General features: G+C 40.4%; 1 protein-coding gene across 5 annotated transcripts in view; it reads right to left on the reverse strand.

Annotated features, from left to right (window-relative positions):
* utrn (utrophin) overlaps nt 1-27,270 on the reverse strand; it is a 221,199-nt gene that overhangs the window by 71,008 nt on the left and 122,921 nt on the right. For all 5 annotated transcript variants that reach the window (XM_059357172.1, XM_059357174.1, XM_059357170.1 and 2 more), the window contains 4 exons: nt 19,387-19,559; nt 17,227-17,383; nt 4,983-5,112; nt 725-993 (listed from right to left, as the gene is read on the reverse strand). In XM_059357172.1, coding sequence (XP_059213155.1) covers nt 725-993; nt 4,983-5,112; nt 17,227-17,383; nt 19,387-19,559 — 729 coding nt within the window. The remainder of the gene's footprint in view (nt 1-724; nt 994-4,982; nt 5,113-17,226; nt 17,384-19,386; nt 19,560-27,270) is intronic.

Consider the following 27,270-nt stretch of genomic DNA (forward strand, 5'->3'; position numbering starts at 1 on the left):
GACATGGATATTAAGAAATATTACTGGCCAGACTGTCCATACCACTGGGAGGCAATTATTAAGATGTGAGGTGGTGTAACGGACAGCCAAATTACTGCAACAGTGGAGGAGATGTCTTTTGCTGATGCAATCTGTGAACTATCATTATATATTTGACTACTTTTGGTGCCACTGTTTGTCCTCTGTCCTCTGTTTCTCCTCTCTCACAGCGTTCCTTTATTGTTTGCTGTTTATTAGTTAGTGCTGTCATTTTTCTGCTTGTAAACTAAATGTGTTGCTTGTTTCTTGGCCAGGTCTCCTTGAGAGAAGACACCCTCAAATTTGATGAGTGGCATCATTAGCAAACAAACAAGACACAATAATGAAACTGAGTACATCATCACATCGAGCGTTTTTGTTCCAAACAGAAAAAGACAAGAGGTGGAAACTGTGTGAGAATCTGCAGCCATGTCTCACTCTGCATTGCTGTGCATACTTATTTCATGGATATGTGGTTTCAGCCAATACTTTTACTGAATTAAATCAAGATTGGCATCAGGGACTTTACTGTTAAATCAGTTAGTCTTGTATGAGAGCCTGCAAGTTAAGGAAGAGATTAGATTTATTCGAGTTGATTCAGTGCTACAGGCTGTAAGGAGGGGTGGGGTGTCTAACTCCTGGCTTGATGATTACGGGGCTTTGGTAATAGTGCACACAACAGCAGTGCTGTCTCGGCGTGACTCACCACAGTCTTGTCGATGTGGTCCTGCAGAGAGTCGATCAGCAGGTCCCCCACGGGCTGCCAGGTAGCTTTGGACTCCTCTGCCCGAGTCAGCCTCAGGTCCAGCTGGTCCATGGAGCTCTGCAGCTCCTGGAGTCGCTCCAAGGCTCGTTCCACCTGACTCTGCCAGCCGCCCATGTGTCCTTTCAGACGCTCCCATCGCTCCCTCACCTCGCCTGTCTGCTTGCGGATGGCCCGGGCCAACCCTCTGGCCTTCTCCTCTGGGGTGAGATCTGGAGGAAGAGAAGGAAGAGAGACGAGGAAGTTATTTTGTTGACAGAGACAGTTTTCATGCCTTTTATTGCTCTCTCATATAAACTTAGGCTACGTTCAGACAGCAGGGCTTAATGCGCAATCCGGATTTTTTTGTGGAATCCGATTTTTTTGCAAGGTCGTTCACATTTCCAATTAAATGCGACTTGTATGTGATCTCCAGTGTGAACTTTAAACGTACCAAAAGTGTCCCGCATGCTCATTGGAGGACACGACGACGTCACACGCAGCGAGCGTGCTCAGTGTTTACGGAAGTAGCGGAAAACATGGCCGCGAGCAGTAAGCCTATGTATGATGATTGCGACCTGGCCGTTCAGACTGGAGTCGCATGTCAAAAGATCAGATATGTATCGGTTTTAGGATCACATATCCAAGTGGCCTGGATCGCATTTGAAAAAATCGGATCTGTGTCGTTCAGACTGTCATTAAAAGATCAGATGCAGGTCGCATAGGGGCGAAAAATCGGATTTGGGTCACTTCAGGCTGCAGTCTGACCGTAGCCTTAGTTTCCATACAGCTGAATGGTATCAACAAGGAACAATTAAATAAGGCCTATTATGATAACTTTTCCTATTCCATACTTCAGATTCTTACATGCTTTAGTGTTCATTTGGGAACCTGAGATTACATCTATATACATTTACCGTGTTATTTGACACTCTGGCCACATTTAATATGAACATCTGTCATTGTAACATTATATATGGGAAAGAAAATGAGGAAATCATCATACATTCCCCTTTCTAAAATTGTCCTCATCAAAAAATACTTGCATCTAATTACCTCTTTTTATTTCAGAAACCTAAATATCTTCAACATTCTGACATAATTTCTTTCCATTTATGTACTTTTAAAAAAAGAAAGATTTCCTAGGTCATTTTGAGTCAGATTCTCTTACTCAAATAGAAAGTCTTTTTCCTAATTCTTTACCTATTTTTTCACCAGTCCCAACATATGGAGCTTTGTCATAAAAAAGTACATCTTAAAGGTATTAAATAAGCCTTTTATTGGGTGTTTTCCCTTCTTCCAGCATTACAGCACAGTATTTGAATGTCTTTTTGTTTGTTTCAGCTTGGACAAACGAGTTAAGCTCAAGATGAGGTGGGAGAAGAGAAAGGAATAGATTGGCTATTAAAAAAAGAGAAGGGATCCAAATTGCAGCAAAGGTGGATGTGAAGGTGGTCCAGGGATGATAAAAGTGACCAACAGACGGAAAAAAAGGGTAAGAGACACAGAGGAGAGGATAAATGTGACTTATTAGTAGATTCAGACAGAGAGTAAAAGAAAAGAGAACATAAAACGTTTCCCTAAATGCCCGTTTTAACTACAAAGAAAGATGAGCAGCTTTTATGAGTTCTAAGGTCTCCCCTCTAGGGTCGCAACAGAAGTATCATCTTCACCTGTTGCACCTCTTTCTTCCACCTCTCTCCCTTCCTCACATGCACACACACACAAAGCAGACAGCTGTGAGGGGAGCTGCAGGTGGCGTCTCATGCAGACACACAATGTGACGCTGTCTGTCTTGTGTAATGAACAATGCGGGGTACAAACAAACAATAAAAGTCAATTTAGTGGCATAGACAAAACTCAATTACTAGGAGAGAGAATGTTAACAATTGAAGTTGTTAAGACTTTGCTACAGTGTCACTATGAGAAATCCCATCTCCTCTGATTAAACAACAAGCGCAGCCTCTGATCTTAAATCAGCTTTCTATCTATTTATACAATGCGGCAACGCTTTGATATCCGTATCAAAGATCACAGACAACAGGCCTATCAGGATGCGCTCTGAAGTCTTGCCACACCCCTACATAGCCCCTTGGGTCGGTTTAATTATTTACACAGTAGGGTTTTAGTTTGAAGGGAAATGTGCTGACTTAACTGAGACTTCCCTGCCGCATCCGACAGAGACAGAGACAGAATGCTGAATGAGTCGGCGCATATTTCATTCTCAGGCGCTCTTTTAGATATTAGTATTACCACCAGCTCGGCGTTTAGTGAATGGTGTTTCGAGCCCACTTAACCTCAAAACTGGGCCAATAAGTCCTTACAATTGGTTTAAAGACAACCAGAGGGGCCTGCTGTGAATGTCTGAGTGCTTTTCTTGTACAGAATTTACTTTAAATGAGACATCATGTTGATCCGGTACTCCAAGCTGGTTTAAAAGGCTTATAGGTATAATGATGTGTCCTTGTATACATGAAGTTGAATTTTTATGACCTCTTACTAGAAAAAGTACAAAAGAACGTCAATTAAAGTCGTAATTGTCCTAAAAGCAAATCTATCCACCCCAGTTTTGTGAATCTGTCACAAAACAATGGCAGCACACATTATAAATGGTAAACCAAATATTTTGTATTTGCCTGATTTTAATCAAATAGTAATACAGTACTATTACAGAGTAAAAACGTTGTTAATTTAGATATGTTTCCAACTATATAAGAACTGTAAAATTAAATGTGTAATCTCTTAGCTCATGTGTCTGTCTTCCTTCTTTGTTCTGTTTATTTTTTCAAGAAGGCTGCACTGCTGAGAGTTCAATTGTGTGGTATACACACACTTGAACTCTCAGCAGTGCAGCTTGAATGAATAAAATGATATAAATGTCATGGCCAGACATGTTTTTGTTTACGTTTGGCATTGTGGACATTGAATGCTTGGAGGTTGGAGCTTTGACTGGGACGCAGCATATGGCACAGGAACTTTATACATAACATATAGATCATTATTTTTTACCATTCGTCATTATATTTTAGTCTGAATCCAGTGAAATATATTCATTAAGTCCAAGCCTGGTTCTGGAGAGCTACTGCCATGCATGTTTTGTGAAGTATCTCCCTACTTCAACACACCTGTTTCTCATTCTCAACTCGTTATCAGGCCCTCGGCAAGCTTCAGCTGCTTGATAATGAGCAGATCATTCGAATCAGGTGTGTTAGAGTGGAGAGACACCTAAAACATGCAGAGTAGTAGTAGCTCTCCAGGAGCAGGCTGGAGGGTGCTTTGAAAGTTTCTCACAGTGCAAAAAAAGAAAGAAACGTCAATGGCATCTTCACTACGTTCTGGTAATAATTCCACAATACAGAAAAAATAGTGCAGATGTCCAAACAGAGCACCACAAACCTCAAAGTATTTTATTTCCTCAAAGTATTACTTTGTTAAGAAAGATTTAAAGATTATACTAACCCTCATATATCATGTCGGAACAATGTATTATAGACATTTTCCGGCATATGAGAGCTGAGAGTCAGACCGGCCATCAGTCATGTTAAATTGTTGCTGAGATTCTGGCAACAAACTTGTTGCGTCTGTTAACGTAAGCGCCACAGAGAACAAACGAAATGATGTAATTTTTGTAGGCCGAACCGTAGCCTTATTAATCCATTGTTACATGTCATTTGACTAGGTTAGCTGTGTTATTGTCATATTAGCTACACGGCTAGGCTAGCTAGGCCTCGCTAGTTGCCTAGATACTGCATTGTATGTTTATCTGTTAAATAATGCATACATTTTTGGTTGTATTATGATTACAGTTTCACAAGATTCCCAGTAAACTTCACCTGTATCCTTGAGTTTTTTGGGCGTGTTTAAACTGATTGGAAAGAGAGCCCATGACTATCTTCAACGACCACTGGAGTCAAGTGGGGGTATTAACTAACGTATTTTATGTTGTACAACAAAATGCGAAAACCTCATTAACCACAGACCTTATTTCAGGCATCTAACCACCAACCTATTCAAAATCTTCATTGAGTTTAAGAGGAGAGACCCCAGGGAGCTAACAGGCTAACTTAATTCCTGGTTTAAGAACTCATTCCTGTGGAGCCCTACTGATGAAGCCTCATGACGTATCAGGGTCTTGAAGGGTTGTCCCATGACAGTATTGGGCCTAAGTATTTTTCATACAGTGGAGTATTTACATGATTTTCTATGGAGAGTGTAAACTTGCCTGTCTTTGGCTGCAGGTTCTTGCGTGGCTCTCCGGGTCCTTCGATGGGCTGGTCAGCGAGAAACATCCGGGCTTGATCCAAAGTGCTGATCACCAAATGCTCACGTTCCTTCAGTTCTGACCGTAGTACCTGCAGGAGAAATGCAGAGCAATTTAAGTGAAAGGATCTTCGATTTATATGAAAACAAATGACTTTGTAACAGAAAGAGAATGGCGTGTTATCCAAGTTTCTGCACAGACTTAAGACAGAATAAGCTATCTCGATGAGAAAGAAAGTGCATTTATAAGCAGAGTTCATTATCAACAATGGATTTGAGAAAGGGATAATTAATGCATTTCCTCTGCAGGTATGTGCATGTTTGACTCTTGTCTCCTTATCTTGTCAGCACCAGTGAACTCCAAATGAACCTGCTGTATTCTGAACGAGGTGTTGTATCCAGATTGCTGCTCCCCCCACAGACATATCTACTAATCAACCAGTTCTGCTTAAATCAGCTGCGACTTTCATTATATTATGAAAGAGGCACTTATGATTACCTCGCACTCACACAGACGACTAAAGAACAAGAGCAGATGTTTACGTTCGACTTATGGACCAAATAAACAACACTCTCGACGGCTAATTAGGTGATTGCTGCATAACAAAAACACTGCGTATGCCCAGTCTTGCCTTATTAAGAGGCAAAGGGAGGGGTTAGAGTGAGAGTGCGGCCTTGTCAGCGGGAGTTAGAGTTCTGAAAACAGAGCAGCGATTGAAGGTGAGTGCACAGGGTCAAATCGGGCATTTCTTTGGGGTCGGTGTGAAATTAGCCAAGTGATCCGCAGAATAAAGCGAGTTGCCTGGAGCTATAACCCTGCAGGAATTATCATTACAGCGCCGACTACTAATGCCAAATATCCTCCTCACCTTCTTACACACTGCGATAGGCAAATTTCCACAAATATACAGCCACCCACACACACTCCAAGTCCTACAATGCAGAAAAACACATACTAAAAGTTGACAGACACTTTTTTTTAACCTCATGTCAACTAGTCATTATCGCCACAGCTCACAGCAGGCTACAAAACTAAATAGAGGGGGTAAGGATGGCATGTTATAGTATAATTATTCTTGTTTTAATAAAAGTGTGACCCCTGCGGGACTTCATTGCCTATCGAAGTGTGTGATTGCTTTGTGAGGAGGCGATGTAGTTTAAGATGCTGTGAGGCAAGTTGATTAGATGGGACGACTCGCTTTGATAAGTTTCACACTTTATCAGACTTATCAAGCAGACGAAAATGAGATGCCGGAAATTCTGTTTTTTGTCGTTGTGCACGCAACATTGACTGAGCGGCAGATGACAACATGCTGGGTTCAGTGGGATCGTATACACAGTACCATCTGGAGAGATAAGAAGAGGAGGGAAAAAATAGCAGGGGTAGGAGGGTGGGAAGTCTGCTCACAGGCCGTGAGATGTACTCACTCTTTTTTGTTCTAGTTTCAAAATAAAGCTCATTTCAGGGAGTGAGTTTCTGTAAAAGTTAAGTTTAGACCGTGGCAATGACAATTCCACACAGCCTCCTGCAGACAAATGTACCCTCACGCTGAAACGGAGCATCCTGCTGAAAGCAAATTAAATCACACCTGCTAATAAATAGTTTGCTCCGTTCCAATGACTTCCTACCGGCTCACATGGAGGAAACATAATAGGCAGGTAGCTCAGAGAGGGGACCTTGAGAGATAGAAAGTAAATGAGAGGTGATTGAGGAAGAGGAAGAGGAAGAGAGGTGTGTATGTGGAGCAGAGATAAGAAAAGGAGGGCGGGGAGCTAAGCAGCGAGGAAAACAAGCAGTAGAAAACCAACTACTTGCATTTATCCGCTTTTTTGTTTCGCACTCAAATGTTTGTTGGTGGCTTAAATTGGGCTTTGAAAGAGATTGAAATGAGTGTGAAGGGAGTGATTATTTAAATATTCTTCGCATATTGACTTTAGCAACTTAAAATATTCTGATATCAGTTTTGCTAGTCACAATAAATTCTTCTTCTCTGCAATTCACAGATAGCAGCTCAGAGTGAACACAAACAACTTCCCGGTTGGAAACATCAGAGACGCCTGATTATAACCAGATGTAAAAGAAACTCAAACTGCTGCTACTGCCAAAATATTTACCTTCTTCGGCTCTTTTCAATCTACGATCAGTGATTTACAAATTATAGAGCATAGCAAGTTTTCAGAATGTTTGCTTTTGGCCTCGGTGACACGTTAATACTATCTAAAGCTGCAACTTGTAATTATTTTCAAAAATGTTTTTTTTTTTTGTTTAAATTATTCTGTCTTTGCCAAAAAACAACAACATTTTAACATTTTAAATTGCTTGTTTTGGTCGACCAGCTGTCAAAAATCCCCTCAAAAAATCTAATTAGAATGATGTTAAACTGGAACAGCAGCAAAGCCTCATATTTATGAAGCTGAAACAAGAAAGTGTTAATGCCTGTAACAATTAATTTATGTCTGTCACTCAATTGATCAATTGACTGTTTCACCAATAATGTTTTTTGTGATTAGAATTTTTATTTAAACATTGTCACATTTTGGTCACCAAATTACAACAAATGACTTCTATATATAAAGGAAAAATTAACTAATAAAATTAAAAAAAATACACAGTACATTGCAGGTGGTTGTTTTTTGGGTGATTTAAAAATATTTTTTGGGTATTTTTTTTGCTATTTTAATGGTCTGACAAGCTTCACTCACTCACTCACTCACTCACTCACTCACTCACATCTATCAAACAATATCAATATAATAATACATTGATACATACTACATAATAATACAATAATACATACAAATAAACAATACATTGCAAGTGGTTGTTGTTTGGGTGATTTAAAAAAAATGTTTTGCAAATTTAATGGTCTGACAAGCTGCACACACTCACCATATTTCTAAACATGAGCTGTCGAATTAAGATGGATTAAAACTTCAATACAAGCTTTAAATGTAAAAAAAAAAAAAAAGACGTGGTACAGGCTTAAATTTTGTATAAATTTGTTATATTGTGATACACTATGATTTTGGAAAATAACTTTCTTGTTACTGAATGCTCGAGAACAGCTACAAAAATAAGCTTGTGAGATTATTTTGGCAACTGCTTTCTCATCATTATCATTATCAATAATAAACTTTGAAGCTCCACCTTCATTAATATAATGATCAACTTATTAATCACACAGCCCAAGTTTGCTTAATACTGTATTATTTGTACTATAACACTAAATGTGGAGATTTATGACTGCACTTTTCTCCCACACATCATCCTTCACTGCTGAGTGGCTCCAAAAAGGAAAAGATAAAGACACAGAAGGTTGTAACAGCGGCAACACAAGTAGTGCCAAGTAATTCCCTCTGTTAGAAACTGCCTCTCAGTCTGTCATCCAGCCACTGGGTATCCTGGCAGTTCAGACAGACGGCAACACCAAAGATCTTCCCCCCCAACACTCAAACGCGTTTTTTTTTTAGCTTTACACTTCCACTCGCATTACCAGAGTGTCACGCAAGGACACAGTTCTCCGAGGGAGCAACGAGAGGTAAATATCACCCCCCAGGTGGCCTATGAGTGATAATGCCATGTCTATGTCAAAGATAATAAAGGGGACAGTTCTTATTCTTTTTAATAGTTTCAGCCCTGGCGCATCAGAATATGGTCTGGGTCGCTGTGATTTGTGAAGACCGGATGAAAACAGGACTCCTGTCAGTCCCACAATACTTACAGCATCTATCTTGTAGCTATGAGTGGCTGTGACCTTGTATGTGTGTGTGTGTGTGTGTGTGTGTGTGTGTGTGTGTGTGGAGGTGTTTGCGTCCAGGTCTGTGTTTGTGTGTGGCTGTAGTAACACAGCAAACTCTTATCACGGTGTGCCCTGTGCTGTGGCAGAGATAAGATAACAGCACAACACGGCTACTTTCAGAGCTCTGCCAAACATCCCTCTTTCCCCCCTCTCAAAACCCTGCTATCTCAGCCTCTCTGCAATATTACCGTGCCCCTCATCTTCTTCCAGGAGGAAAATAAGCCTCCCAAAAGGGCCACTACAATATACCAGCTGTCAACATCAGAAAAGCATCTGACTGGGACTCAAGGAGCCTTCAAAATAAGGTTTCACTCATATTCAATTTCTCAAGAAACTGACGACTTCTTATTTTTCCCTTGCAAATAAAAATAAGTATTTTTAGGTATTTTTGGTGGAGGCGTACGTTTGTTTAATTAGATTTTGATTATGCATACTATACACAGCCTCAGAGTGACATAGGCTGAACATTTAATTGCTCCTTTGCCCCCAACACCCACTGTTGTCTTGGAATAGCTCAAAGCTACCGATAGCTTGTTGTGGTATGAAAGCCTCCTCTCTGACATGCCCTGCTAATCCACTGCTTACAGCTTTAACAACATTTAAATAAGTAAAATACCAGCACACCCACATGTCAGACTGCTTTGCAGCTGATAAAATAGTAAAGCACAGTTAAATAATAATGCAAACACAGTTTCTAACACAATGTAGTTACTTTTTAATTTAGTTTAAATATGTATGAGTTTATTTTACAATGTTATTTCACTGCCGCTGCAACCATTTAGTCCACTCTATTGCTTCTGGACAAAAAACACCGGGAAACTTTCATATAGTCAGTCATCCCAACTATTTTTACTGATTAATATTTATTTATTTAACATTTATGTTACCAGTAAGTCCCACTGAGGAATAAAAATCTCTTTTACAAGAGATCACTATTGCTACTGTGTGGTCCACTCATTCTGCATGGTAGCTATTCATTCATGTCAATATGTGTCTCTTTAGCTGCCAAATGTCCCACAATAGTTTGTGAATTGTGTGTTACTTGGTGCAAACAGGCAGGCAGTATACAGTTGGTTTTACAAAATATTTTGCTAGCTGCATACTATTACTGGAAATGACGCTGGTGTGAGTGAAGCAAAACAGTAAAGTTGTAGATGTAAAACCAAAACAATAGGCTGAAAGACACTAAAATGGTTCATAGAGCTGAAAGGTACTTTCAAGTCGGGCAATATTCCTCCACCATGGAGGACATACCTTTAACGAAGAAACTACTGGCACGATTTTTAAGAAACTTCAATTTCACAGTGGATCCGAATCGTGGGGTGGATACGATTTAAAAAAAAAATTTTTTTTTTACTTTTAACATAGCGAGATACAGAATTTGTGCTGCATTCATGTGATGTCGGATTAATCAGTAAAGATTGTTCCTAACTGGGAAAGTGTACATGAACGCCCCCTCAAGGTGAAACAACAACTCAAAAAAAAAAATCTTAGTATACAGTGCATGGTTCACCTGATCTGTTGTTCTTTGCTCTTTGTTGCCATGCAAAGTCTGGTAACAGCTATCAAAGCTTTCTTATAGCATCCATGCTGTTTCCATATAACAAGGTAAAGCTCATGAACACACCGAAGTTGTAACAACGACTTCCCAACTTGGGAAACAGGAACGTCTGTGATCTCCAAGCCTTATTCTAATTATCTGTGGGTTCACAGCGAACAACACCTTTCACATACAAAAAGATATTTGAGCCATTGTTATTATAAAAATATGAATACAATAGCTTAAATGTTTTATGCTATGACACTGTAGTGTAGATATATTCCACTATATTGAGCAAAGCTGCAACATTTAGCAAGCCACACACTTTACTGAACTGGAACAAAACTGTATTGAGCCATCAGGGCAACAGTCTGTCAGGACACCAGTCTGCCAACAAATGCAAACGAAGCAGACAAAAACAATTAAAAGTTAGTCAAAGCGAAGCAATTGTGAGCTAAAAACATTCCTTCTTTTCCCAAGAGATAAGGTAAAGTCCAGCACAGCGCTTTAATCCATTTTATCCTCCCTTTACGACCTGTCCGTTCAGGTGCAAATGGTGCTAATCAATCATGCAGGCACAATGATTAAGATGGGTCCTGTAGCGGATTATTAGACCCTCCTCACCTCACTTTACACTGGGTAATTGTGACCTGCTTAAGCTTATTGAGATGTCTAAGGAAACTGAGTTGAATAAATTTAAATTTAAAAAGAATCCCACTTTGCCTATTTGTCATCATATTTTATTCACTCTTTGTTAAAGACTGCACGGTCCTTACAATGTGGACAAAAATCCAACTGTTGCAGAACGATAACACTTGTTAAAAAAATGCCCACAAGCACTCGGTCCCTTGTTCCTGATCTTTGAAGCTGTTAATTTAATAGAGGAGATTGATGAGTTTAATCAGCTGGATGCTGACGGAGGCCTTTTATTGGATAATTAAATGTGCGATTAATAAAGGCTATTATGGCCATTTTAGCAGGGAAAAACACCGACACAGATCAATACACAGAGGAGGGTGCAAGAAGTCACTCAAGTAAGACAGGATAATACCCCTCCCCTCACACTCACACACACACACACACACACACACACACACACACACACTTGCACGCACACACACTTTGTAAATTCCTCAGTTGTGTTGGAAACTGAATATCCTGACAACAGCCAGGTGTAAGTGAACCATATTTCTACCTCTAATGACTTCCGTTCTTCCACATTTAACCCTCTTTCTGTCTGCTTTCCTCCTCTTTTATTTAGCACTTAATTTGTCTCTGTTTGCCGCTCCCTGTCCATCACTTTCTTCCACTGTTCGGACCACTGCTCTCTCATATTTTTCTTCCCTCTGATTCTTTAATAACAGCAATATCCGTTGCTCTCTGTTGAGCTAAGTGGCTTAGCCTCCCTCTTTTATCTCTCCAAGTCTCCCAGAAAAAAAAAAGAGGGGGAAAGACAGGTTTTTCCACTTAGCCCCTCTAAGCCCTCCCTACCTCATAGATACCAATTTCCATATAGCTTAACACATTTCACCCATCAAACTGACAGAGTAGCTGGTGTGTACCGCCAAATGACAGAAGTGTGTGTGTATGTATACGTAAGCACAGGGGAATTGCATGTGTGTGCGTGTGTGTCGGTGTAAGCAAGTAATAGAGCATGACGTGTTCAAAGCCCCAGCTCTTTGTGCTTCTCAGCCCCCTCATCCCTCTCATGGTCGGCAAGACCTCCAGGCCAATCTATTAAGAATACGGAGGAGAAGGAAGCGAAGGGAAAAATATAACGTTGCCAAAATGAAAAGTGAGCCTTCAACTCCCCATGTTCTGTTACTTCCTATTCCAGGATTCTCAAAGCTGAAGACCTGGACGACGAACAAGGGAATGGAGAGGATAGAGGGAGAGAAAGAAAGGCTGCAAAGAAAGGAGACCAACAGGAGGACAGACACCACAGAGGAGAAAACGAGACAGAGGAGCAGGGAGAGGGTAATGAGAAAAAGGAAGGTGAAAGTAGAGATGCAAGAAGATTGTATTCTCCTGTGGTTATTGTGTGCGCTCGGGCCCATTCCTTATCTAATGGACCTTGTCTGATCTGCTGGGTTGAAGCCTGTCTCAGTTCTCCGTTTGGTGCTGAGAACAAGACACAGAACGTGTCTCAACATCATCTCAGACCTCAGAGGATAAATTTTGATTAACCTGGACAGTTGTTCGTCGCCTCTTAGCTCAAAACAGAGACAGAACTGAAACCCAGATAGAGTGTCCTTGATTCCCACAGCCTGTTGAACCAGATATACCTAACTTTTCTCTTAAATTAGGATGGAAAGTCCAGACTTGGTAGTTAGTTTGATAGCAAAGTTGATGTTTGGCTGCACCACAGAGACGTAAGGTTCATCTTAGCTACTTTGGCGTAAAGTCTACACAAATTATTGTAGCAGAAAATGACTTTTTTCTCTTCTTGTAGCCAATCAGTGAAAAGCAATACATAATGTTGAAGAGGCTAATGGCTAAAAAATACTCATTTAAGACCCAATAACAAGAAAAAGGTACTGAAACAAGGACAAAGCACTAATATTATGAGATAAAGCATTAAGATTATAATATGTGATAACTATACAATCTTAATCTTAAAACCTGCAAAATAACAGTGCCATTGATTGTTAAAACCGTCAACTATACATTAACTTACATACTGTAACAACAGCCTATACACTGCAAAAAAGCCAACTTGTATTTTTCGGCCTAAAACAGTGATTTAAGTTGGTAAAACTTGGAAATATAAATTATTGACATTTAGGGCAATAATGTAATTTAGCACAACAAAGCAAGCCAGTTGTCTGCTCAAAAACAAGTTGGTGAGTTGTTGTTACTTATATCTTTAAGTTGAGGTTCACAACTAGGGACAATAGTTCTGCTAACTCTTATTTCTTTGTTTTGAAATGCTGGAAAGCGGTGAAATTTGGTCATTATCGAAAGCTAGCGGCTAACTGATGCTCGCGGCGCTGCTTATTACAGCGACAAGAGTAGCCATTAGCGTATCAATGCTAACTCAAAATTGTGGTCGCAACATTAGCTGACATTTCATAGTGGCGTTACAATCGTGCCAATTCAGCACATTGCAGAAGTTAGCAGAAGTAAGGATTAAAAGTTATTACAATGTAAAATTGTAAGTTAGTACAACTTACAGTTGAGTTGACAAAAATCTGAATTCAGAGTTGAGCAAACTCAAAAACAAAACTTAAAATATTTAGTTTAATTGTCCAACTTAAAATGTTATCGAAGTTTTATGCCTTGAAACTTTGAGTTCACCCAACTTTTCTTTTTTTGCAGTGTACTGACAACGTTTTAAAAATAGGTAATTAAGCAGAAAGATACCTAAACTGATATATTTGCTTGCACAGAAGATATTTATTTGTATTAATTTATATTCATGTGGTTGCTAACTTAATTAATCTTCTGTAAAAAAAAAAAATAATAATAAAAGTCTGTTGATCTGGACTTTATTTGTTGGTTGTAACTTGTTCTTACTTGCAACCCTTAAAATGTTAGTAGTCGTGGTTAGTAGTTTTATTATTATCCCCCTTTTTTTCTCTTATTATCATTATTATGATGCTTATTATGACGATGATTATTATTATTGTGTTTTTTTATTCAAATTTTCTTCTTACATTATTTTTTTTATGTCTTTATTATTGTTTTTATGTCTATACTATGTCTATTTACATCTACTACTTTTTTTTGTCTAATGTTAGGATTAAGAAACAGGATTATGAAAGGAACATTATGTATATACAATTGTATTATCATTATAAGCATCCCCACCATGTAATGTCTTCTAGGTAATTTCATTATACTTTGTGTTAAATAAATTAAAATTAATAAAAGAGTCTGTAAACTCAAACTAAGTTCAAAAGTTCAAACTAGGTTAACGTGTCTTTCTTCCCATAATCCCATTTTTAATAATATAATATCTCAGTAATGCACTTGGGGAAAACTATTCTTTCACGTAATCTGCTTTTGAATGATGATCCTCCATTAAATCAGTAAAAGAATATACTTAGCAGGCAGTACAGCTGCCAAGAAATTGATTTCCTGTCGATGCAAAGAGCCGCACTCTGCCTCTACAGCTGATCAGTTATCTGCCATTCTCAATATTTCGTCTTCTAAATTAAAAGGCTGCAAGGATTCACATCCGGCTAATACTGATGCTTTAGTTGTCTGGTTCTTTATTGAAGGTGAGGACAAGGTTTATAAATTCTAAAGTTTATAAACTTTTATAGAGAGAACAAATGCTGAGGAGTGCCATTTCACAGATGCAGGTGCTCCGTGGATCCAAAGACATGAGACCGGAAGGGAGGAGGTTTGGTGTGTCACATGCCCTGAAGAAGACTGTGACTAAGCCTATTTATTGAAGTCTTTTTGATTTGTGCAAAGCAGTGTGCCTTTGTATTTTGGTTGTTACTTATTGATCATAGGCACAAGTCGAACCTCTTTCATCTTTCCCTTTTTATTCAATTGTTTCTTTATTCCTGCTTCTTCTCCTTCCATGTATCAGTATCAAGCTTTTTTTAGAAACTGATTGCGTCTCTGTGTGCATTACTGCCTCATTAGTCTTGTATCTAGTAAAAATATAATAAGAAAATTTAATTTAATTACATTAAAAATGCAGTTATGCTTCGTAACTGTTTGCCTACTGTAGTAAAACCGTGCTCAACATTTAAATAGACGCACATAGAGAGATACAGGCTCCCCAGATGCAATAGTGCTTTTGATAAACATAGGTGCAGTGAGCATCACATACTCCCTCACACATGTGTAATCAATGAATGTGTGTGTGTCTGTTGATCTGTCTCAGTGTGTGTGCACCCACGCACAACAGCACATGTTTACTCTCAAGGCATTTTGGGAGAACAAAATAATAGTGTGGTGAAACGCATTACGATGTCAAGAGCGACATCAACAGTAGTGGCGGCCGGCGGACTCAGAGTAAACAGTAGCCACAGGGTGAGTCATCTATCTGAAAGCAATTACACGCTGATGCACTATCACAATAACCACTGGTTACAATAAATAATACAGTGGGGAACACGGATGACAAATAGCAGTGATGACAAAGGTGTGAACGGGTCAGCTCAACGAAGCTATCGATCGCTTGTTAGAATAGATGATACAGTGTGGTATAAAGGTGATAAATAACATTTCTAGGAATGAAATAGAAGGAACAACAACACTGATTGCGTGGTAACGGTTCTGATATTGGTCTTTAAATGCACAGAGTGAGTTCTGTGCATCTTGGCTGTTGAGTGACCATAATAACATTGCTTTCTATTAACTGTGGAGACAAAACATCATGCTGTGGTTATGCTTGACTGCTGCAATCTGTAGTTAAGCTGCACTTATTATAGCCACTGTGCTGACCAGACCGATGCTCAACAATGTCAGGGTGATTACCGCTACTTCTTTTTACAATAACAGTATCTTCCTGTGGTTTCAGTCCCTCAGACTGTTTCAGCAGGAGTGTAGACACTGAATACAGTATATGAATGTATATAAATACTTACACCATCACTAAAACACTTTGCAGCTTCCCGGGTTATCAATTTAGATCTGTAACATTAAGTTAAGCATGCAAGAAGAGTCTTATCTAGAATATGCTTATCTAGTGTTGTTCTGCTCGGTCTAACCTGAAAGCAGGTTGATTCCCATTCATGTCGATAGCAGCTACTACACAGTCTATATATAAAGACATTTTCATATTTTCATCACAGTAAGAAAGCATAGGTATAAATAACGAGGTGAATTACGGCTTGATTCGATTTAACTGCTTCAGTTTGAAGGTAATGTGCCTGCTGGCTCACTCTACATGTCAGGGCTTACTGCAACACTTAAATAGATCACAGCCATTTTTAACGTCATTAGTTCCACCTGCCTGTAGTGGTGGTGGTCATGTTACCAACATGACGCTCAATTAAATTCTCAATCCAAGTTAGCTTTGACTTACAGGCCCTGAATATCCACTCAGGTGTTTTTGTTTATTGGGCTAATTAGAACTCCGCTCAGGTTGAAGATGGTTAGGAAACTCCAGGGATTAATAGAAATGGTAAACTTCTACATCCTCGCAGGAGCGGAAATTGACAGGAGGGTCAAGGAGATGTCACAGTTCGTACACACCAAAGAGTCTTTAAGTAAAGTTGAATGAGGCGGAATAAGTTAAGACATCCTATTAGTGTATTAAAGTCTGGCCATTAATGTTTTTACTGTAGATAACATGCTTAACCCTCAAGCAGTTCAAGAACTTTTTTTGCCACTGTGATTTTACTCACTGTAAATTTATGGAAATCATGGGTAGTAATAGGATATAAGTGTTACCAATAATGGGAAAAATAGGGGTTCTACATGCTATACGTGTTGAACTATTTCTAATTTCATATTCTCTTGTCCTCTGTGCTCCGTATAAACAGCCTGCAGTTCTGTAGAAGTTGTTTTTAACTTTTGTCTCATGACTGCTGGTCTCAGCCAAGTCATTCATGGCTTCCCTGTTGCACTGAGGGGCGCAGATTTTAATGGGGTTTTTTAACACCATCTGGTTAGAGCAAACTGTTTGGGCAACAATAATTCAGTTTTTCACAGTGTCAGTCTATTATAAATGGTGTTATTTTGGTGGTTAGAAAATATGCCATTAAACCCTACCAGTTCAGTTCAGAGGGTTAATACTTAATGTATAGAGCTTATAGAATGGTTATAAACCAACATTTTTTTTTTCTTCTGTGAAAAACTCAAAAACTCAACTCTGTGGAAACTTAAAGACAGCAGTATGGTATGGTATGATAAATCTTGTACAGCGTTGCGGGAACAGTGCCTGTGGCGACAGAACGTACCGTGCAATGGTTCTGCTGTTGCAGCAGTGTGGGGACATCTCCTCCGATGGGCATCTGCTTGGCCAGCTCCTCATCCTTCAGGCAGATCCACCTCCACAGCTCCTCCAGGAGGCCCAGCAGACGAGACCAGCGCTCAGCACTCGCCTCCAGATGGGCTCTGCCAAAACACACCATGCGCTTGAACTATTATTAAACTGCGTGCATTTTAAGGTCTGAGTGTTGAAACATATAGATACATAGCATGTACTGACAAATCCAGCAACATATAAAGCAGGGCTAAGAATACAGCTGACTCATCAGAGCTGCCCCGATCATTTCAAACAGGATTTTGAGGATTTGAAATCTAGATGATTAAGTCAGAAAAGCAAGCAATGGTAAACCTTCTAGCCCATAGACAACCCATACTGATCGCGATCCAGAACCATTTCCTAATCTAGACTTGTTTATCGCTCTGCTTTCACTTTTTTTCCCCACTGCAAATCATTGTTACAGCAAGTTATCGTTCTTTTTTTGTTTCTGCATGTCATTCCCGTCAGTGATGATATCCCGTAGTCAGTGTCATGCCATTATATTTTTCAAATCTATTTGTGTGTCCATGTTTGAAATTAGAAAGAAGAACATCTGTGTTTCTCCTTATGTTCGTGATGAAACCCGATTTCGAAATCTATTTTCTATTTGTGTTTAGGAAAACTGTGTTCTGATCCCGGCTTTAGAAACACATTTGTAAAGCCACATTTATTATTTTATTTTTAGTAAAAGGATTAATTAAAAAGGTTCATAGCCTATTAAAACATAAAAGATAAAATCAACAACAAACCTGTAAAAACCTGATTGCTGGCCACAGAAAGAGAAGGTGCTGCCCTTCTTGAGTAGATTGAACAACACAGTCGGCTGCTAATTGTGTGGGTGGAAGCAAGCGTGCAACATGTGTTGATAAGCACTTTTGTTTTTCTCCTCTCTTCTAGGCATAATGTATCTGAACACTGTGTACAGAGACCTCCTATTGCCTCTCACCGAGTTAGCCATAATTACACATGTACTGCAATTAAGGCATAATGGGCTGTATACAATCAACACGCATGGTACCCTACCTCCCACACACACACAGGCTGATTTCTCACTGTCTTTTTTTCTCTCACTTGACTTTCTGTGGAACATGTACAGCCTATTACGTCTGCAATGCTTGACCTTGCCCCCTGAACGCTTTCCAGCGTAGAATCTGTCCCTGCATATATGTTTTTTTATAAATTCTCCCCAGTGTCTCTTCAACCTCTCTAACCCTTCCCCCTGCCCCTGAAGCTTTGTTGTGCTCCTCTGCTGCTCCTCTCCATCCTTCCTCCTCCTCCTCTTTGTCTTTGAACATCTCCATCTGGCCCTGTCAACTTCACTTCCAGCTTCACTTTCTTCACCCTCTGCATCGGCAATCTTATTTATTTATGCCAAGGTTGTGGCTGACGCGGCATTGTCTCTGTCCTCATAAGTTTATGTGCCACTGTAGCGGCTCTCGTGTCCTTTTGGGGCTGTATTTCATCCTTATTCTCCATGGTGGGAATGTGGAACACAGGAGCTACTGTATCTGAACAGCTGAGACGAAACATATGAATATTCCACGACATGCTGTACATCTCATGTGGTTTCCATGAATCCAAGACACGTGAGTCCAGCATGAACAGGACTATGTTTTCTTTTCATGAGCTGAGAGGAATGACTGCCCTAGTTAACAGTAAGGCGGATATATTATGAGTTAAACAGAGTACAAGATTTTTGTGCGCTGACAGAGTGTAACGGCCTTGAATCTACTTGTTCTGTTCTTTTCTATTTATTCATGCCGTCTTGTCAATTCAGTGCTTGACGTTTCAGACTGGATTCAGTGTTTGCAACGTTGAGCTCTTGAGCTTTCTTTTTTGTCATTGTGTTTTCTTATTTAATGTGAAGACACGTCACTGGAATTACACAATTCTGCAATGTGCAAATCAACGGTTGATTCAAATGCTAAAACTGAGGCAGAGACGGCCATGATGTTATTTTTATTCCTGAGTTGAGAGCAGCAAAAGAGCGGACAAGTGTAATCTGAGCCGCATGAGCATAAAAACTACAGCAAACAAATGGATCTATTTGTCAGTATGAGATGTTAAGTAAGAGATGATAAGTTTTACTGACCGGATGTTGGCCGATTTGGCCTTCAGGTCGCTCCAGCGTTGGTTCATGTCGTCCAGTCTGTGTTGGAGGAACACGGCTTCCTCTGAGCTGCCCAGAGCCTTGACCATCTTCGACTTGTTCCCATCCACACTCTTGTAGATGTCATTGTGGGCATCAATCTCAGCCTGGATGTCCTACACAAACAAAGATAGAGAAAAACTGTTACCGTTTCCTCAAACTACACTACAGTGCAAATTCACAGTCAAAGACTGCTAGTAAAGCAAGCTCATAACAAAATCACCCAAAATTGGACGTCAGAGTCTTCAAGGCTGTCACAGCTGATTATTCATGAACATTGGATTTTACTCTTGAGGGAATTCACAGCGTAGCAAACACAACATTTCCAGAGGGCAGCCAAGTTTTTATCAAATGTCCTCAAGGTATTTTTTGACTCTGAGTAAAAAGATTTTAACTTCTACCCTTTCACTGATGAAGGCCCACTCCAACCAGGAGCAAGTCCCTCGGCAATGTCTGCTTCCATACTAATGCTGCCTTTAGGTTGTACCAGGGCAACACCAAAGCAAGTGGCTGCTAATTGTATGCTGGGATACAATATGCAATACTAATGTAATGCAATGCATTTCCAAAATATTCTAATTATGTGTGTGTACGGCTGCGAGAGGCCACTCCATTCAATACTGTGACAAAGTACAATTTTCCAATGTGTGAGTGTCCTTAACAAGGCAGCTCTATTACACAACCACATCTCAAAGGGTATGTGTGAGTGTTTGTGTGTGAGGGTAGAACCACAAGGGGGGATGACGCAAGAAGAGGATCCTGTCAAATGTTTTATTTTTAGATGTGTAAAACTGCTCCATTTTCTCCTCTCTCTCTCTCCCTCTCTCTAGTGGGACTCCCCTCAGTTCAGCCCATTTGAACTGCAGATAAAGGAAAGACTCCAATACCATATGGATGAGTGTAACACTGCCTGCAGCACTGAGACAGATTTGCAAATGGGACAAAATGAGTATAGATAAGAGGAGTATAATGAGACCTATAGTCTACAATAGTATAGTAATGAAGAATATATTCTGGTCATTGCGTGTGAAATGACCCATCTTCAGCGCCTCAGTTGTTGTTTGTGTATCCTCCTCATTGGTGCCTCACCGATGGGAAATTACTGTATGCAATGAACCTTTTCTTTTTACAATAACTATAAAACTGCCTTATCTAGGAAAATGAAATGAATGTTGCTGGGCTGTTTTCTTCTGGTTCTGCACTATGAAAATAAATTAATTACAGAAATAGGTTATTAAGTGTAAGCAGCTTTCAGTAATCTGTAATTTAAACAAAAGTTTAAAGCCCCTTTTCATGCACTGCAACCCTGAATTTATTTAGAAATTACCCAGAAAAATATCTTGAAGATCATCAACTGCGTGTACCAAGTTCTTGATTGGGAGACTGTTGTTATTCATGGAGATACTGTGATGGTTCTCTCAGGGTTTCAGCTGCTTTAGAATAGCAGTGAATGTAAAAAAAAAGTTTTATTTTATGTGTCATGTATTTATTGTTTATTTTTTATGTATGTGGACATTTTGTATCTCTGAGTTCTTTCTGAAAAAAAAAAAAACAATTTTCAAAAGAAGAAATTACCCGGAGCTAGCTTTATGTTAGAATACAAATGTCCAGTTCCCTCGTTGAAAGTCTGAATAAAGTCAGATAGATCCCAGAGACTTAACAGCCATCAGTGGGCGTGCTAATGCCGTTTCTATCATGCAGCTGGTGCATCATCATGCACATGATCCTTTAGTCTTTTACAAGCTAAATCTGTCGTTCAATTTCAAGTAATGTCGAGAGACTCTGTTTGTTATGATAAAATGATAAACTGACTATGTGACTGCGGTGTAATCCACGGTGTGTCCTGCACGCTCTAATCAGGCGCACGTGTGAAGAACACAACAATTATTGTCTTTAGTTCTTGTGAGAAAAGGGCCAAGTTAAAATTGTCTGTATGCTGGATACAGTATACCCAATTTGTCTGGAAAAAGTCCTCACACATACTAATGTACATGATATACAACAGCGAGGAAAATACAATAAAGGAGGAAAAAAAACATTCTCATAAACATACCCACCAACTGGGATTGAGGATAATGTGGCATGTATGGGAGACAATATGCGACCACTGCACAGCTACTCTGTAAACTGTGGTCTGAAAAAAAATAGCTACAGTAAAACCAGCCTACACACAAAACAACTATCAATTACCACAGTCATCTGTGGCTCAGTGCTGCAATTTACTGAATGCCAATAGCCATTTCACAAAGGCTGAAGCAAATCCCTCCACTGTGATCTGCAAGGATAATCACCCGCTGGCTTTTTGACACAAATCAAATGCCTCTTAAAGGTCATAGATGAGAGTGAAAGTGTGTGTGTGTGTGTGTGGGGGGGGGTGGGGGGGGTAGATAGAAAGAAGAGAGAGAGAAAGAGAGAGAGAGAAGAGAGAAAGACAGACATATAGAAGAGGAAAGACTTAGGGACAGACAAAGAGTGAAAGACAGTCATTTTGTCACTAAGCCAGCTGGCTGTGTTTCAAGTCATTACCCAAGTGCTTCCCTTTTCTATTTCTTTAGCACTTCTACTTTCACTGGAGGTAATACTGACTGCACACACACTCACACACAGAAGGCACAGACTGTGTGGGCACACAGAGACACACACACATATTCATTTACAAAGCTCCCTTTAAATTTCATTTTACCCACTGAAAGACTACTTTGAGCCAGTGGTTTATGTGTGTCAGTGTGTATCCTGGAGCGCTTAAGTGTGGTGATGGATCACTTTCTGTCTCCTGCTCTTTGACACACACATACACGAACCACTGTTCCATGTTTTATTTATGGATTATTGATAGAAATTAACTCAATGTGGGGTTTTCAGTCCCGGCAATGGATCTCTGATTTTGCTCCTTAACTTCCATACATTTCCATGCACAGACAAGTGAGCTTTTAGCTTTAGGCTGTAGTGAAGACAGCTGTCTGCATTTATGGAAGCAAGTGGCTTAAATTTGTGAGCACGCCAGATATACAAACATAAAAATAAAAGCATGCATACATGCATAACACAAACAGACAGCTACTGACTCAACTGAACCACTACTTCTCCGACCTGTGTGTGTGTGTGTGTGTGTGTGTGTGTAGGAAGGCATCAGAAAGGTTAATGGGGTCTGAATCTCATGCACACTGTAATGAGTGATAAAGATTTGTTGGCTGTGGGCTGGTTGGAGCGCAGATAGGATGTGACAGGCTCTCCCATGGTAACTGAAGTTTCAATTGCTACTTAGAGCTTTATGAAGGATAAAGCCATTAAACACATAGCTGAGCTGTGGCTGAAGTAAATGCATGCAAACACATTGTCTTTTTGATGATAATTTTGTCCAAAATAAGTATTTTACACTGACAAACAACGATGACCCTCATTGGGTTAAGCCATGTTTGTCTTCAGCTTTTAATAACACAATTAGTGTAAAGGTTTGCTTTGACAAATTAGGCTTAATTCAATGCTCTGGGTCTCATTCTATACTAATTCTCTCTCTGCATGGTAGCGCTCTCTAATAACTAGCAAAGCAGGCCAGAACCGATTATTCCATTTTAATGAGTCCAGTAATGACTGCTCAGACCTCATAAAGCTGACTACATTAGGTCCACAACTACAAACACAAGGGGAGATGAAGAATAAACGGTGACCGTGTTTGCATTCATGATGTTTTAAAAAGACTGGGAGACCAAGACCAGGCTGTCATCAAAAATGCATCCTAAAGGAAGTATTTATATACCTGTTCAAGCTTTCTGAGCAGCTCCTGCAAGCTGAAGTTCAAGCCAATCATATTGGAGCGTGTGCAAGGACTCCCCCTGCTCCCTTCAGTGCCTACATGTTCTCTACTGTCATACAGGTGGAAGGTTGGCAAGGAGTCAGCACAGGTAGGTAAGTCCTCCACTGGTTATGGTCAAAACATCTTCAAGGTCAGGGCTCGGATCAATACTAAATCCAAAGTATGAACAAACTTGAATCCAACGACAGAGAAACCCAGCTCTTGTAAAAAATCCAAAGGCAAGAGGGTCAAATTCGGGTCCCAAAACAGGCAATTTACACACTTCACACCCCCCTCGGCGGCACTTTTGCGTGCATGGCGGTGCGTGTGCTCGCCCAATCACGCCACATGTTCGAAGCATCCTCTTGAGAAAGGCAGCCAAGCTGAGAAGGGGTGTGACAGCTACCCTGCAGTCATGCTTCAGAGCTGGGACTGGGATTAACGGGACGATTGGTGCCACTGGAGGTTTGACAAAGTAGAGGCTGGAGGCTGACAGCTGAGTTCCTCTGGGCTGGAATGGGGCACTAAAACTGGAAGGGAAATCCAACAAATCTTGGGTGGAGGTCTGCAAAGTGGAGATAACGGTTTGTGTCTTGAGGGACGGCACGGCTGATGAAAACCTCCAAACGGCCGAGGAAAGGTCTGACTCTCTCCTATAATTCTGCTATGTTTCCTTTCCTCCACTTCCCCTCTGGGCATGAGGGAAGCTGTTTACACGATGTCCGGCCGTCCAACCCAGGGCAGGGCTGGGGCATTTGCTCTCAATTACTCTGATAAAAAGCACTCTATTCCTGCCAGTCACACAAGTCTACACACTTCAAGAGGAGACACGGCAGCACAAAGAAGCACATGGTTAGCTCTTTCGTTCCCCTGAGTGAAAGGTAAGGGGCTCAAAGAGACAGAGTCCCTTCAGTGTCTGCCTCAATACCCGCCCCTCGGGTCTCCAGCCCCGGTCTGGTCTCGCTCTATCACACCCTCCTAATCACTGCCATGACTGGGCCACTTAGTCAAAGAATGCCTTCTTCTTTTTCTGGAGCCACGTGTTAGCAGGGAGCTGCCTCAAGACTCTCGATCCTGGGTAGGGAGTCTGACTCGCTGGCCTCTTTGAGTCGGAGCTCTGCCGATTATCTTCTCTCTACCTCCTGAGAAGTTGATCGGTTTGTCATCCTGTTTTGTTCTGCCCCCTCCCGGGACGAGGTAACATCTTAAAAAGTTACATTTCTTCTTTGGCTTGTAGTTCCCTCAGGGGGTCACACGAACACCCAGGCTCTCCTCTTCCTCTGTTGCTCTCGTTCTCTCTGGCCACTAGCCTCACTCCTTCACACAGCTGTTTATTATTTTGATCAGTATCCTCCCTTTCCCCTCCTCTCTCTACCTCTCTCCCCCCCCCTTAAACTAACTCGACACACTACACACCCACTTCCTGAGGCCTGTACGGGCAGAGAGCATGGTAGAGAGAGGAGAGCTTCGTGGAAAAGACAGAACTGCATATGGAATTTAGCAGAAAAATAGGGATTAGTATTCAAACAGGAAGAGATGGAAGTGATGAAAATGGGCAAAGTGCGAGTGCAAAAAGACAGAATTAAAGGAAAAAGGGGGTCTGAGAAGGTTAAAAGAAAGAAAGTGCAGACAGAAGACTCCACAAGTGGAACTTTCTACTGGTTTAGCTCACAGGAAATGCTATTTTGTTAAACAAGTTTTAAAAAAAAAAGAAGGAAGTTTATGGCGATGGGGTGGCTGGGTGTCAGGGCAGAGCAGATATAATCTTCCTCACAGAAAACATTATTCATGCATTTTAATCAATGTACAGAACTTTCCTTGACAGCTCTTATTTAAATTTCAACTCCAAGAACTACTGAAGCCTGTTACAGTTCAGATCCCATAATTTGAATAACGTCAGCCTGCAGAGGACTGCATTATGCGAGCGCGACTATAGAACAAAGGCTAAACGCTTTAAATTTCGCTATAAATAACATTGTTTGGAGAAGCTTGGGGACCGGGCTGTGGTCTATAGGGCTATGTTAAAGAGATGAAAGCATTAAATTCCTATGCATCCCCATATATAAAACCTGTATGTGGAAGTGTTTGTGCGACTGTTTGTATGCGAGTCTGCATTGGCATTTTGAACAGCCGGGGAGACATGTGGTGTGCATCAAAGACACGCAGACAGATGGCTGTCGAGTGAGAAAAAAAGGAAAGGTACAATGCAATGTTGCATATTCATAAGAGAAAAGACTTTGAAGTGCGCTTAGCTAATTAAAAATATTTACATACTCGAGGCCCTTAAACTGCATTTTTGATGTATGCCGACAAATATATATTATTTGAGGGCTTTCCAGCGAAGGATGTGAAATTAACTGGTGGGAATTGGCACATTTGATGCGCGTAACTAATTCAACATTGAGTGGAAGATGAGATTAGGAGAAAAAAAAGAGATGAAACAACCTTTTTGTGAGACATGTTTGACAATTTTGGCTCATCAAGGGTACATGTATTTGATACTCTGACTTTTTGCAAGCAACTCCTTGACTGTCATTCACAAAAAAAGGCGCTTAATAAGACACACACATATATGGAGCTTAAGGCAGGAGATGCGGGGGTTAATGTTGGGCTAGATTACTAAACTAAGCGGATTAGGACCATTACAGGGGTAAGAATGTAACGCTTCCAATCCCTCAGGAAAAAAGACGAGAGGAGAGAAAAGTTGACTGATTGAGAAGAGAGGCAGTGAGGACAACAGCTGAGGATCAACACTCAAACCAAGAGAAGAGCAGGGAAAAAAACATGAAAAATAAATAATAAAAGAAAACATTTTTGGAGGGTAAGTGGTCTATTATTCCAGTGAAGATCGAAGCAGGACAGAAAAGGTTAAGGCATTTCATTGGAAAGATTTACACACTCTAAAATACAGATAACACAGAGTGAAGGGACATTTTTTCAAACATCGGAGCGTAACATTAAGTACAGGTCAGCAGAGTCAAAAGCCTGTTCTTTCTGTCCTCTCCATTCTGGCTTTGGTTGCTCTACTTTTCCGTCTGCAGAGACCACATGTTGCGTGAGTTTTGTTGTGATTGACTCAGCCTTTCTGGCCTTCAAACACGACAGAGGGCAGCCATTTACGCAAACCTTTAAAGCTGCACCAGTCAATATTCTTACATGAAGGGAATAGATTGGATTTTTTGAAGTGGGCTTGTATGCGGTATTTATCCATGGCCAGTACATTACAGCAGATGGCAGTTGGCATGGAGAAACAACAGAGACCTAAAAAAAGGCCCACCTACAAAAATGAATATTATATTACCGGTAAGTGTATGCAACATCTACAATACATGCTTTGACAGGGAACTGAAGCCTTCATCTATGCCGTCTATAAAGCCACCAAACTCCAGTGACAAAAACAATAATTTTACCCCGTAGAGCATGGGAGTTGCTCGTTTACTGCTGCCTCGATTAGTTAGTTTGTGTCTATTGCTGTGCGACTTTGTTGTCTTAAAAAAGGTTAATTCACATTCATCAAAGTCACACAATAACACAACCTATCTAACCAATCAAGGAAGCAGTAGTAGACCGGCAACTCCTGTGATTTGTCAGGTAAAATGTTGTTTTTGTCAATGGAGTCTGGTGGCGCTGATGAGTGTTTAGCTTTTTTTAGGTGGCTAAAATTAAAAATTTTTCTGCACCACAGCACTACATTGCTTAGCTTCTGTACTCCTGCCTGCTTGTCCAAACTATGGGTGTACTGAGCCCCATTTACTGTATGTAATGCACTCACTACGAATAAGTACCTCATACAACAATAAATCCAAACTATTCCTTGAAAAATGGATCAAATGTTGATGTGTAATGTGAAAGAAAGCCACAGAGAATGGTGGTGTCTTTAAGCATCTTAGTAACGTTCTAATTTTTATTCTAACTGCTCTCAACTTCATTCCAGTCAAAGGAGGCAGCTGTTTTCAGTAAACACAAATCTCTTGATAAACCCACAGTACCCTACCTGCTCAGCACCAAACAGCAGACAGCAAGTTAGCGACAAG

Source organism: Centropristis striata, chromosome 18 (assembly GCF_030273125.1).
Source record: "Centropristis striata isolate RG_2023a ecotype Rhode Island chromosome 18, C.striata_1.0, whole genome shotgun sequence".
Classification (NCBI taxonomy): Eukaryota; Metazoa; Chordata; class Actinopteri; order Perciformes; family Serranidae; genus Centropristis; species Centropristis striata.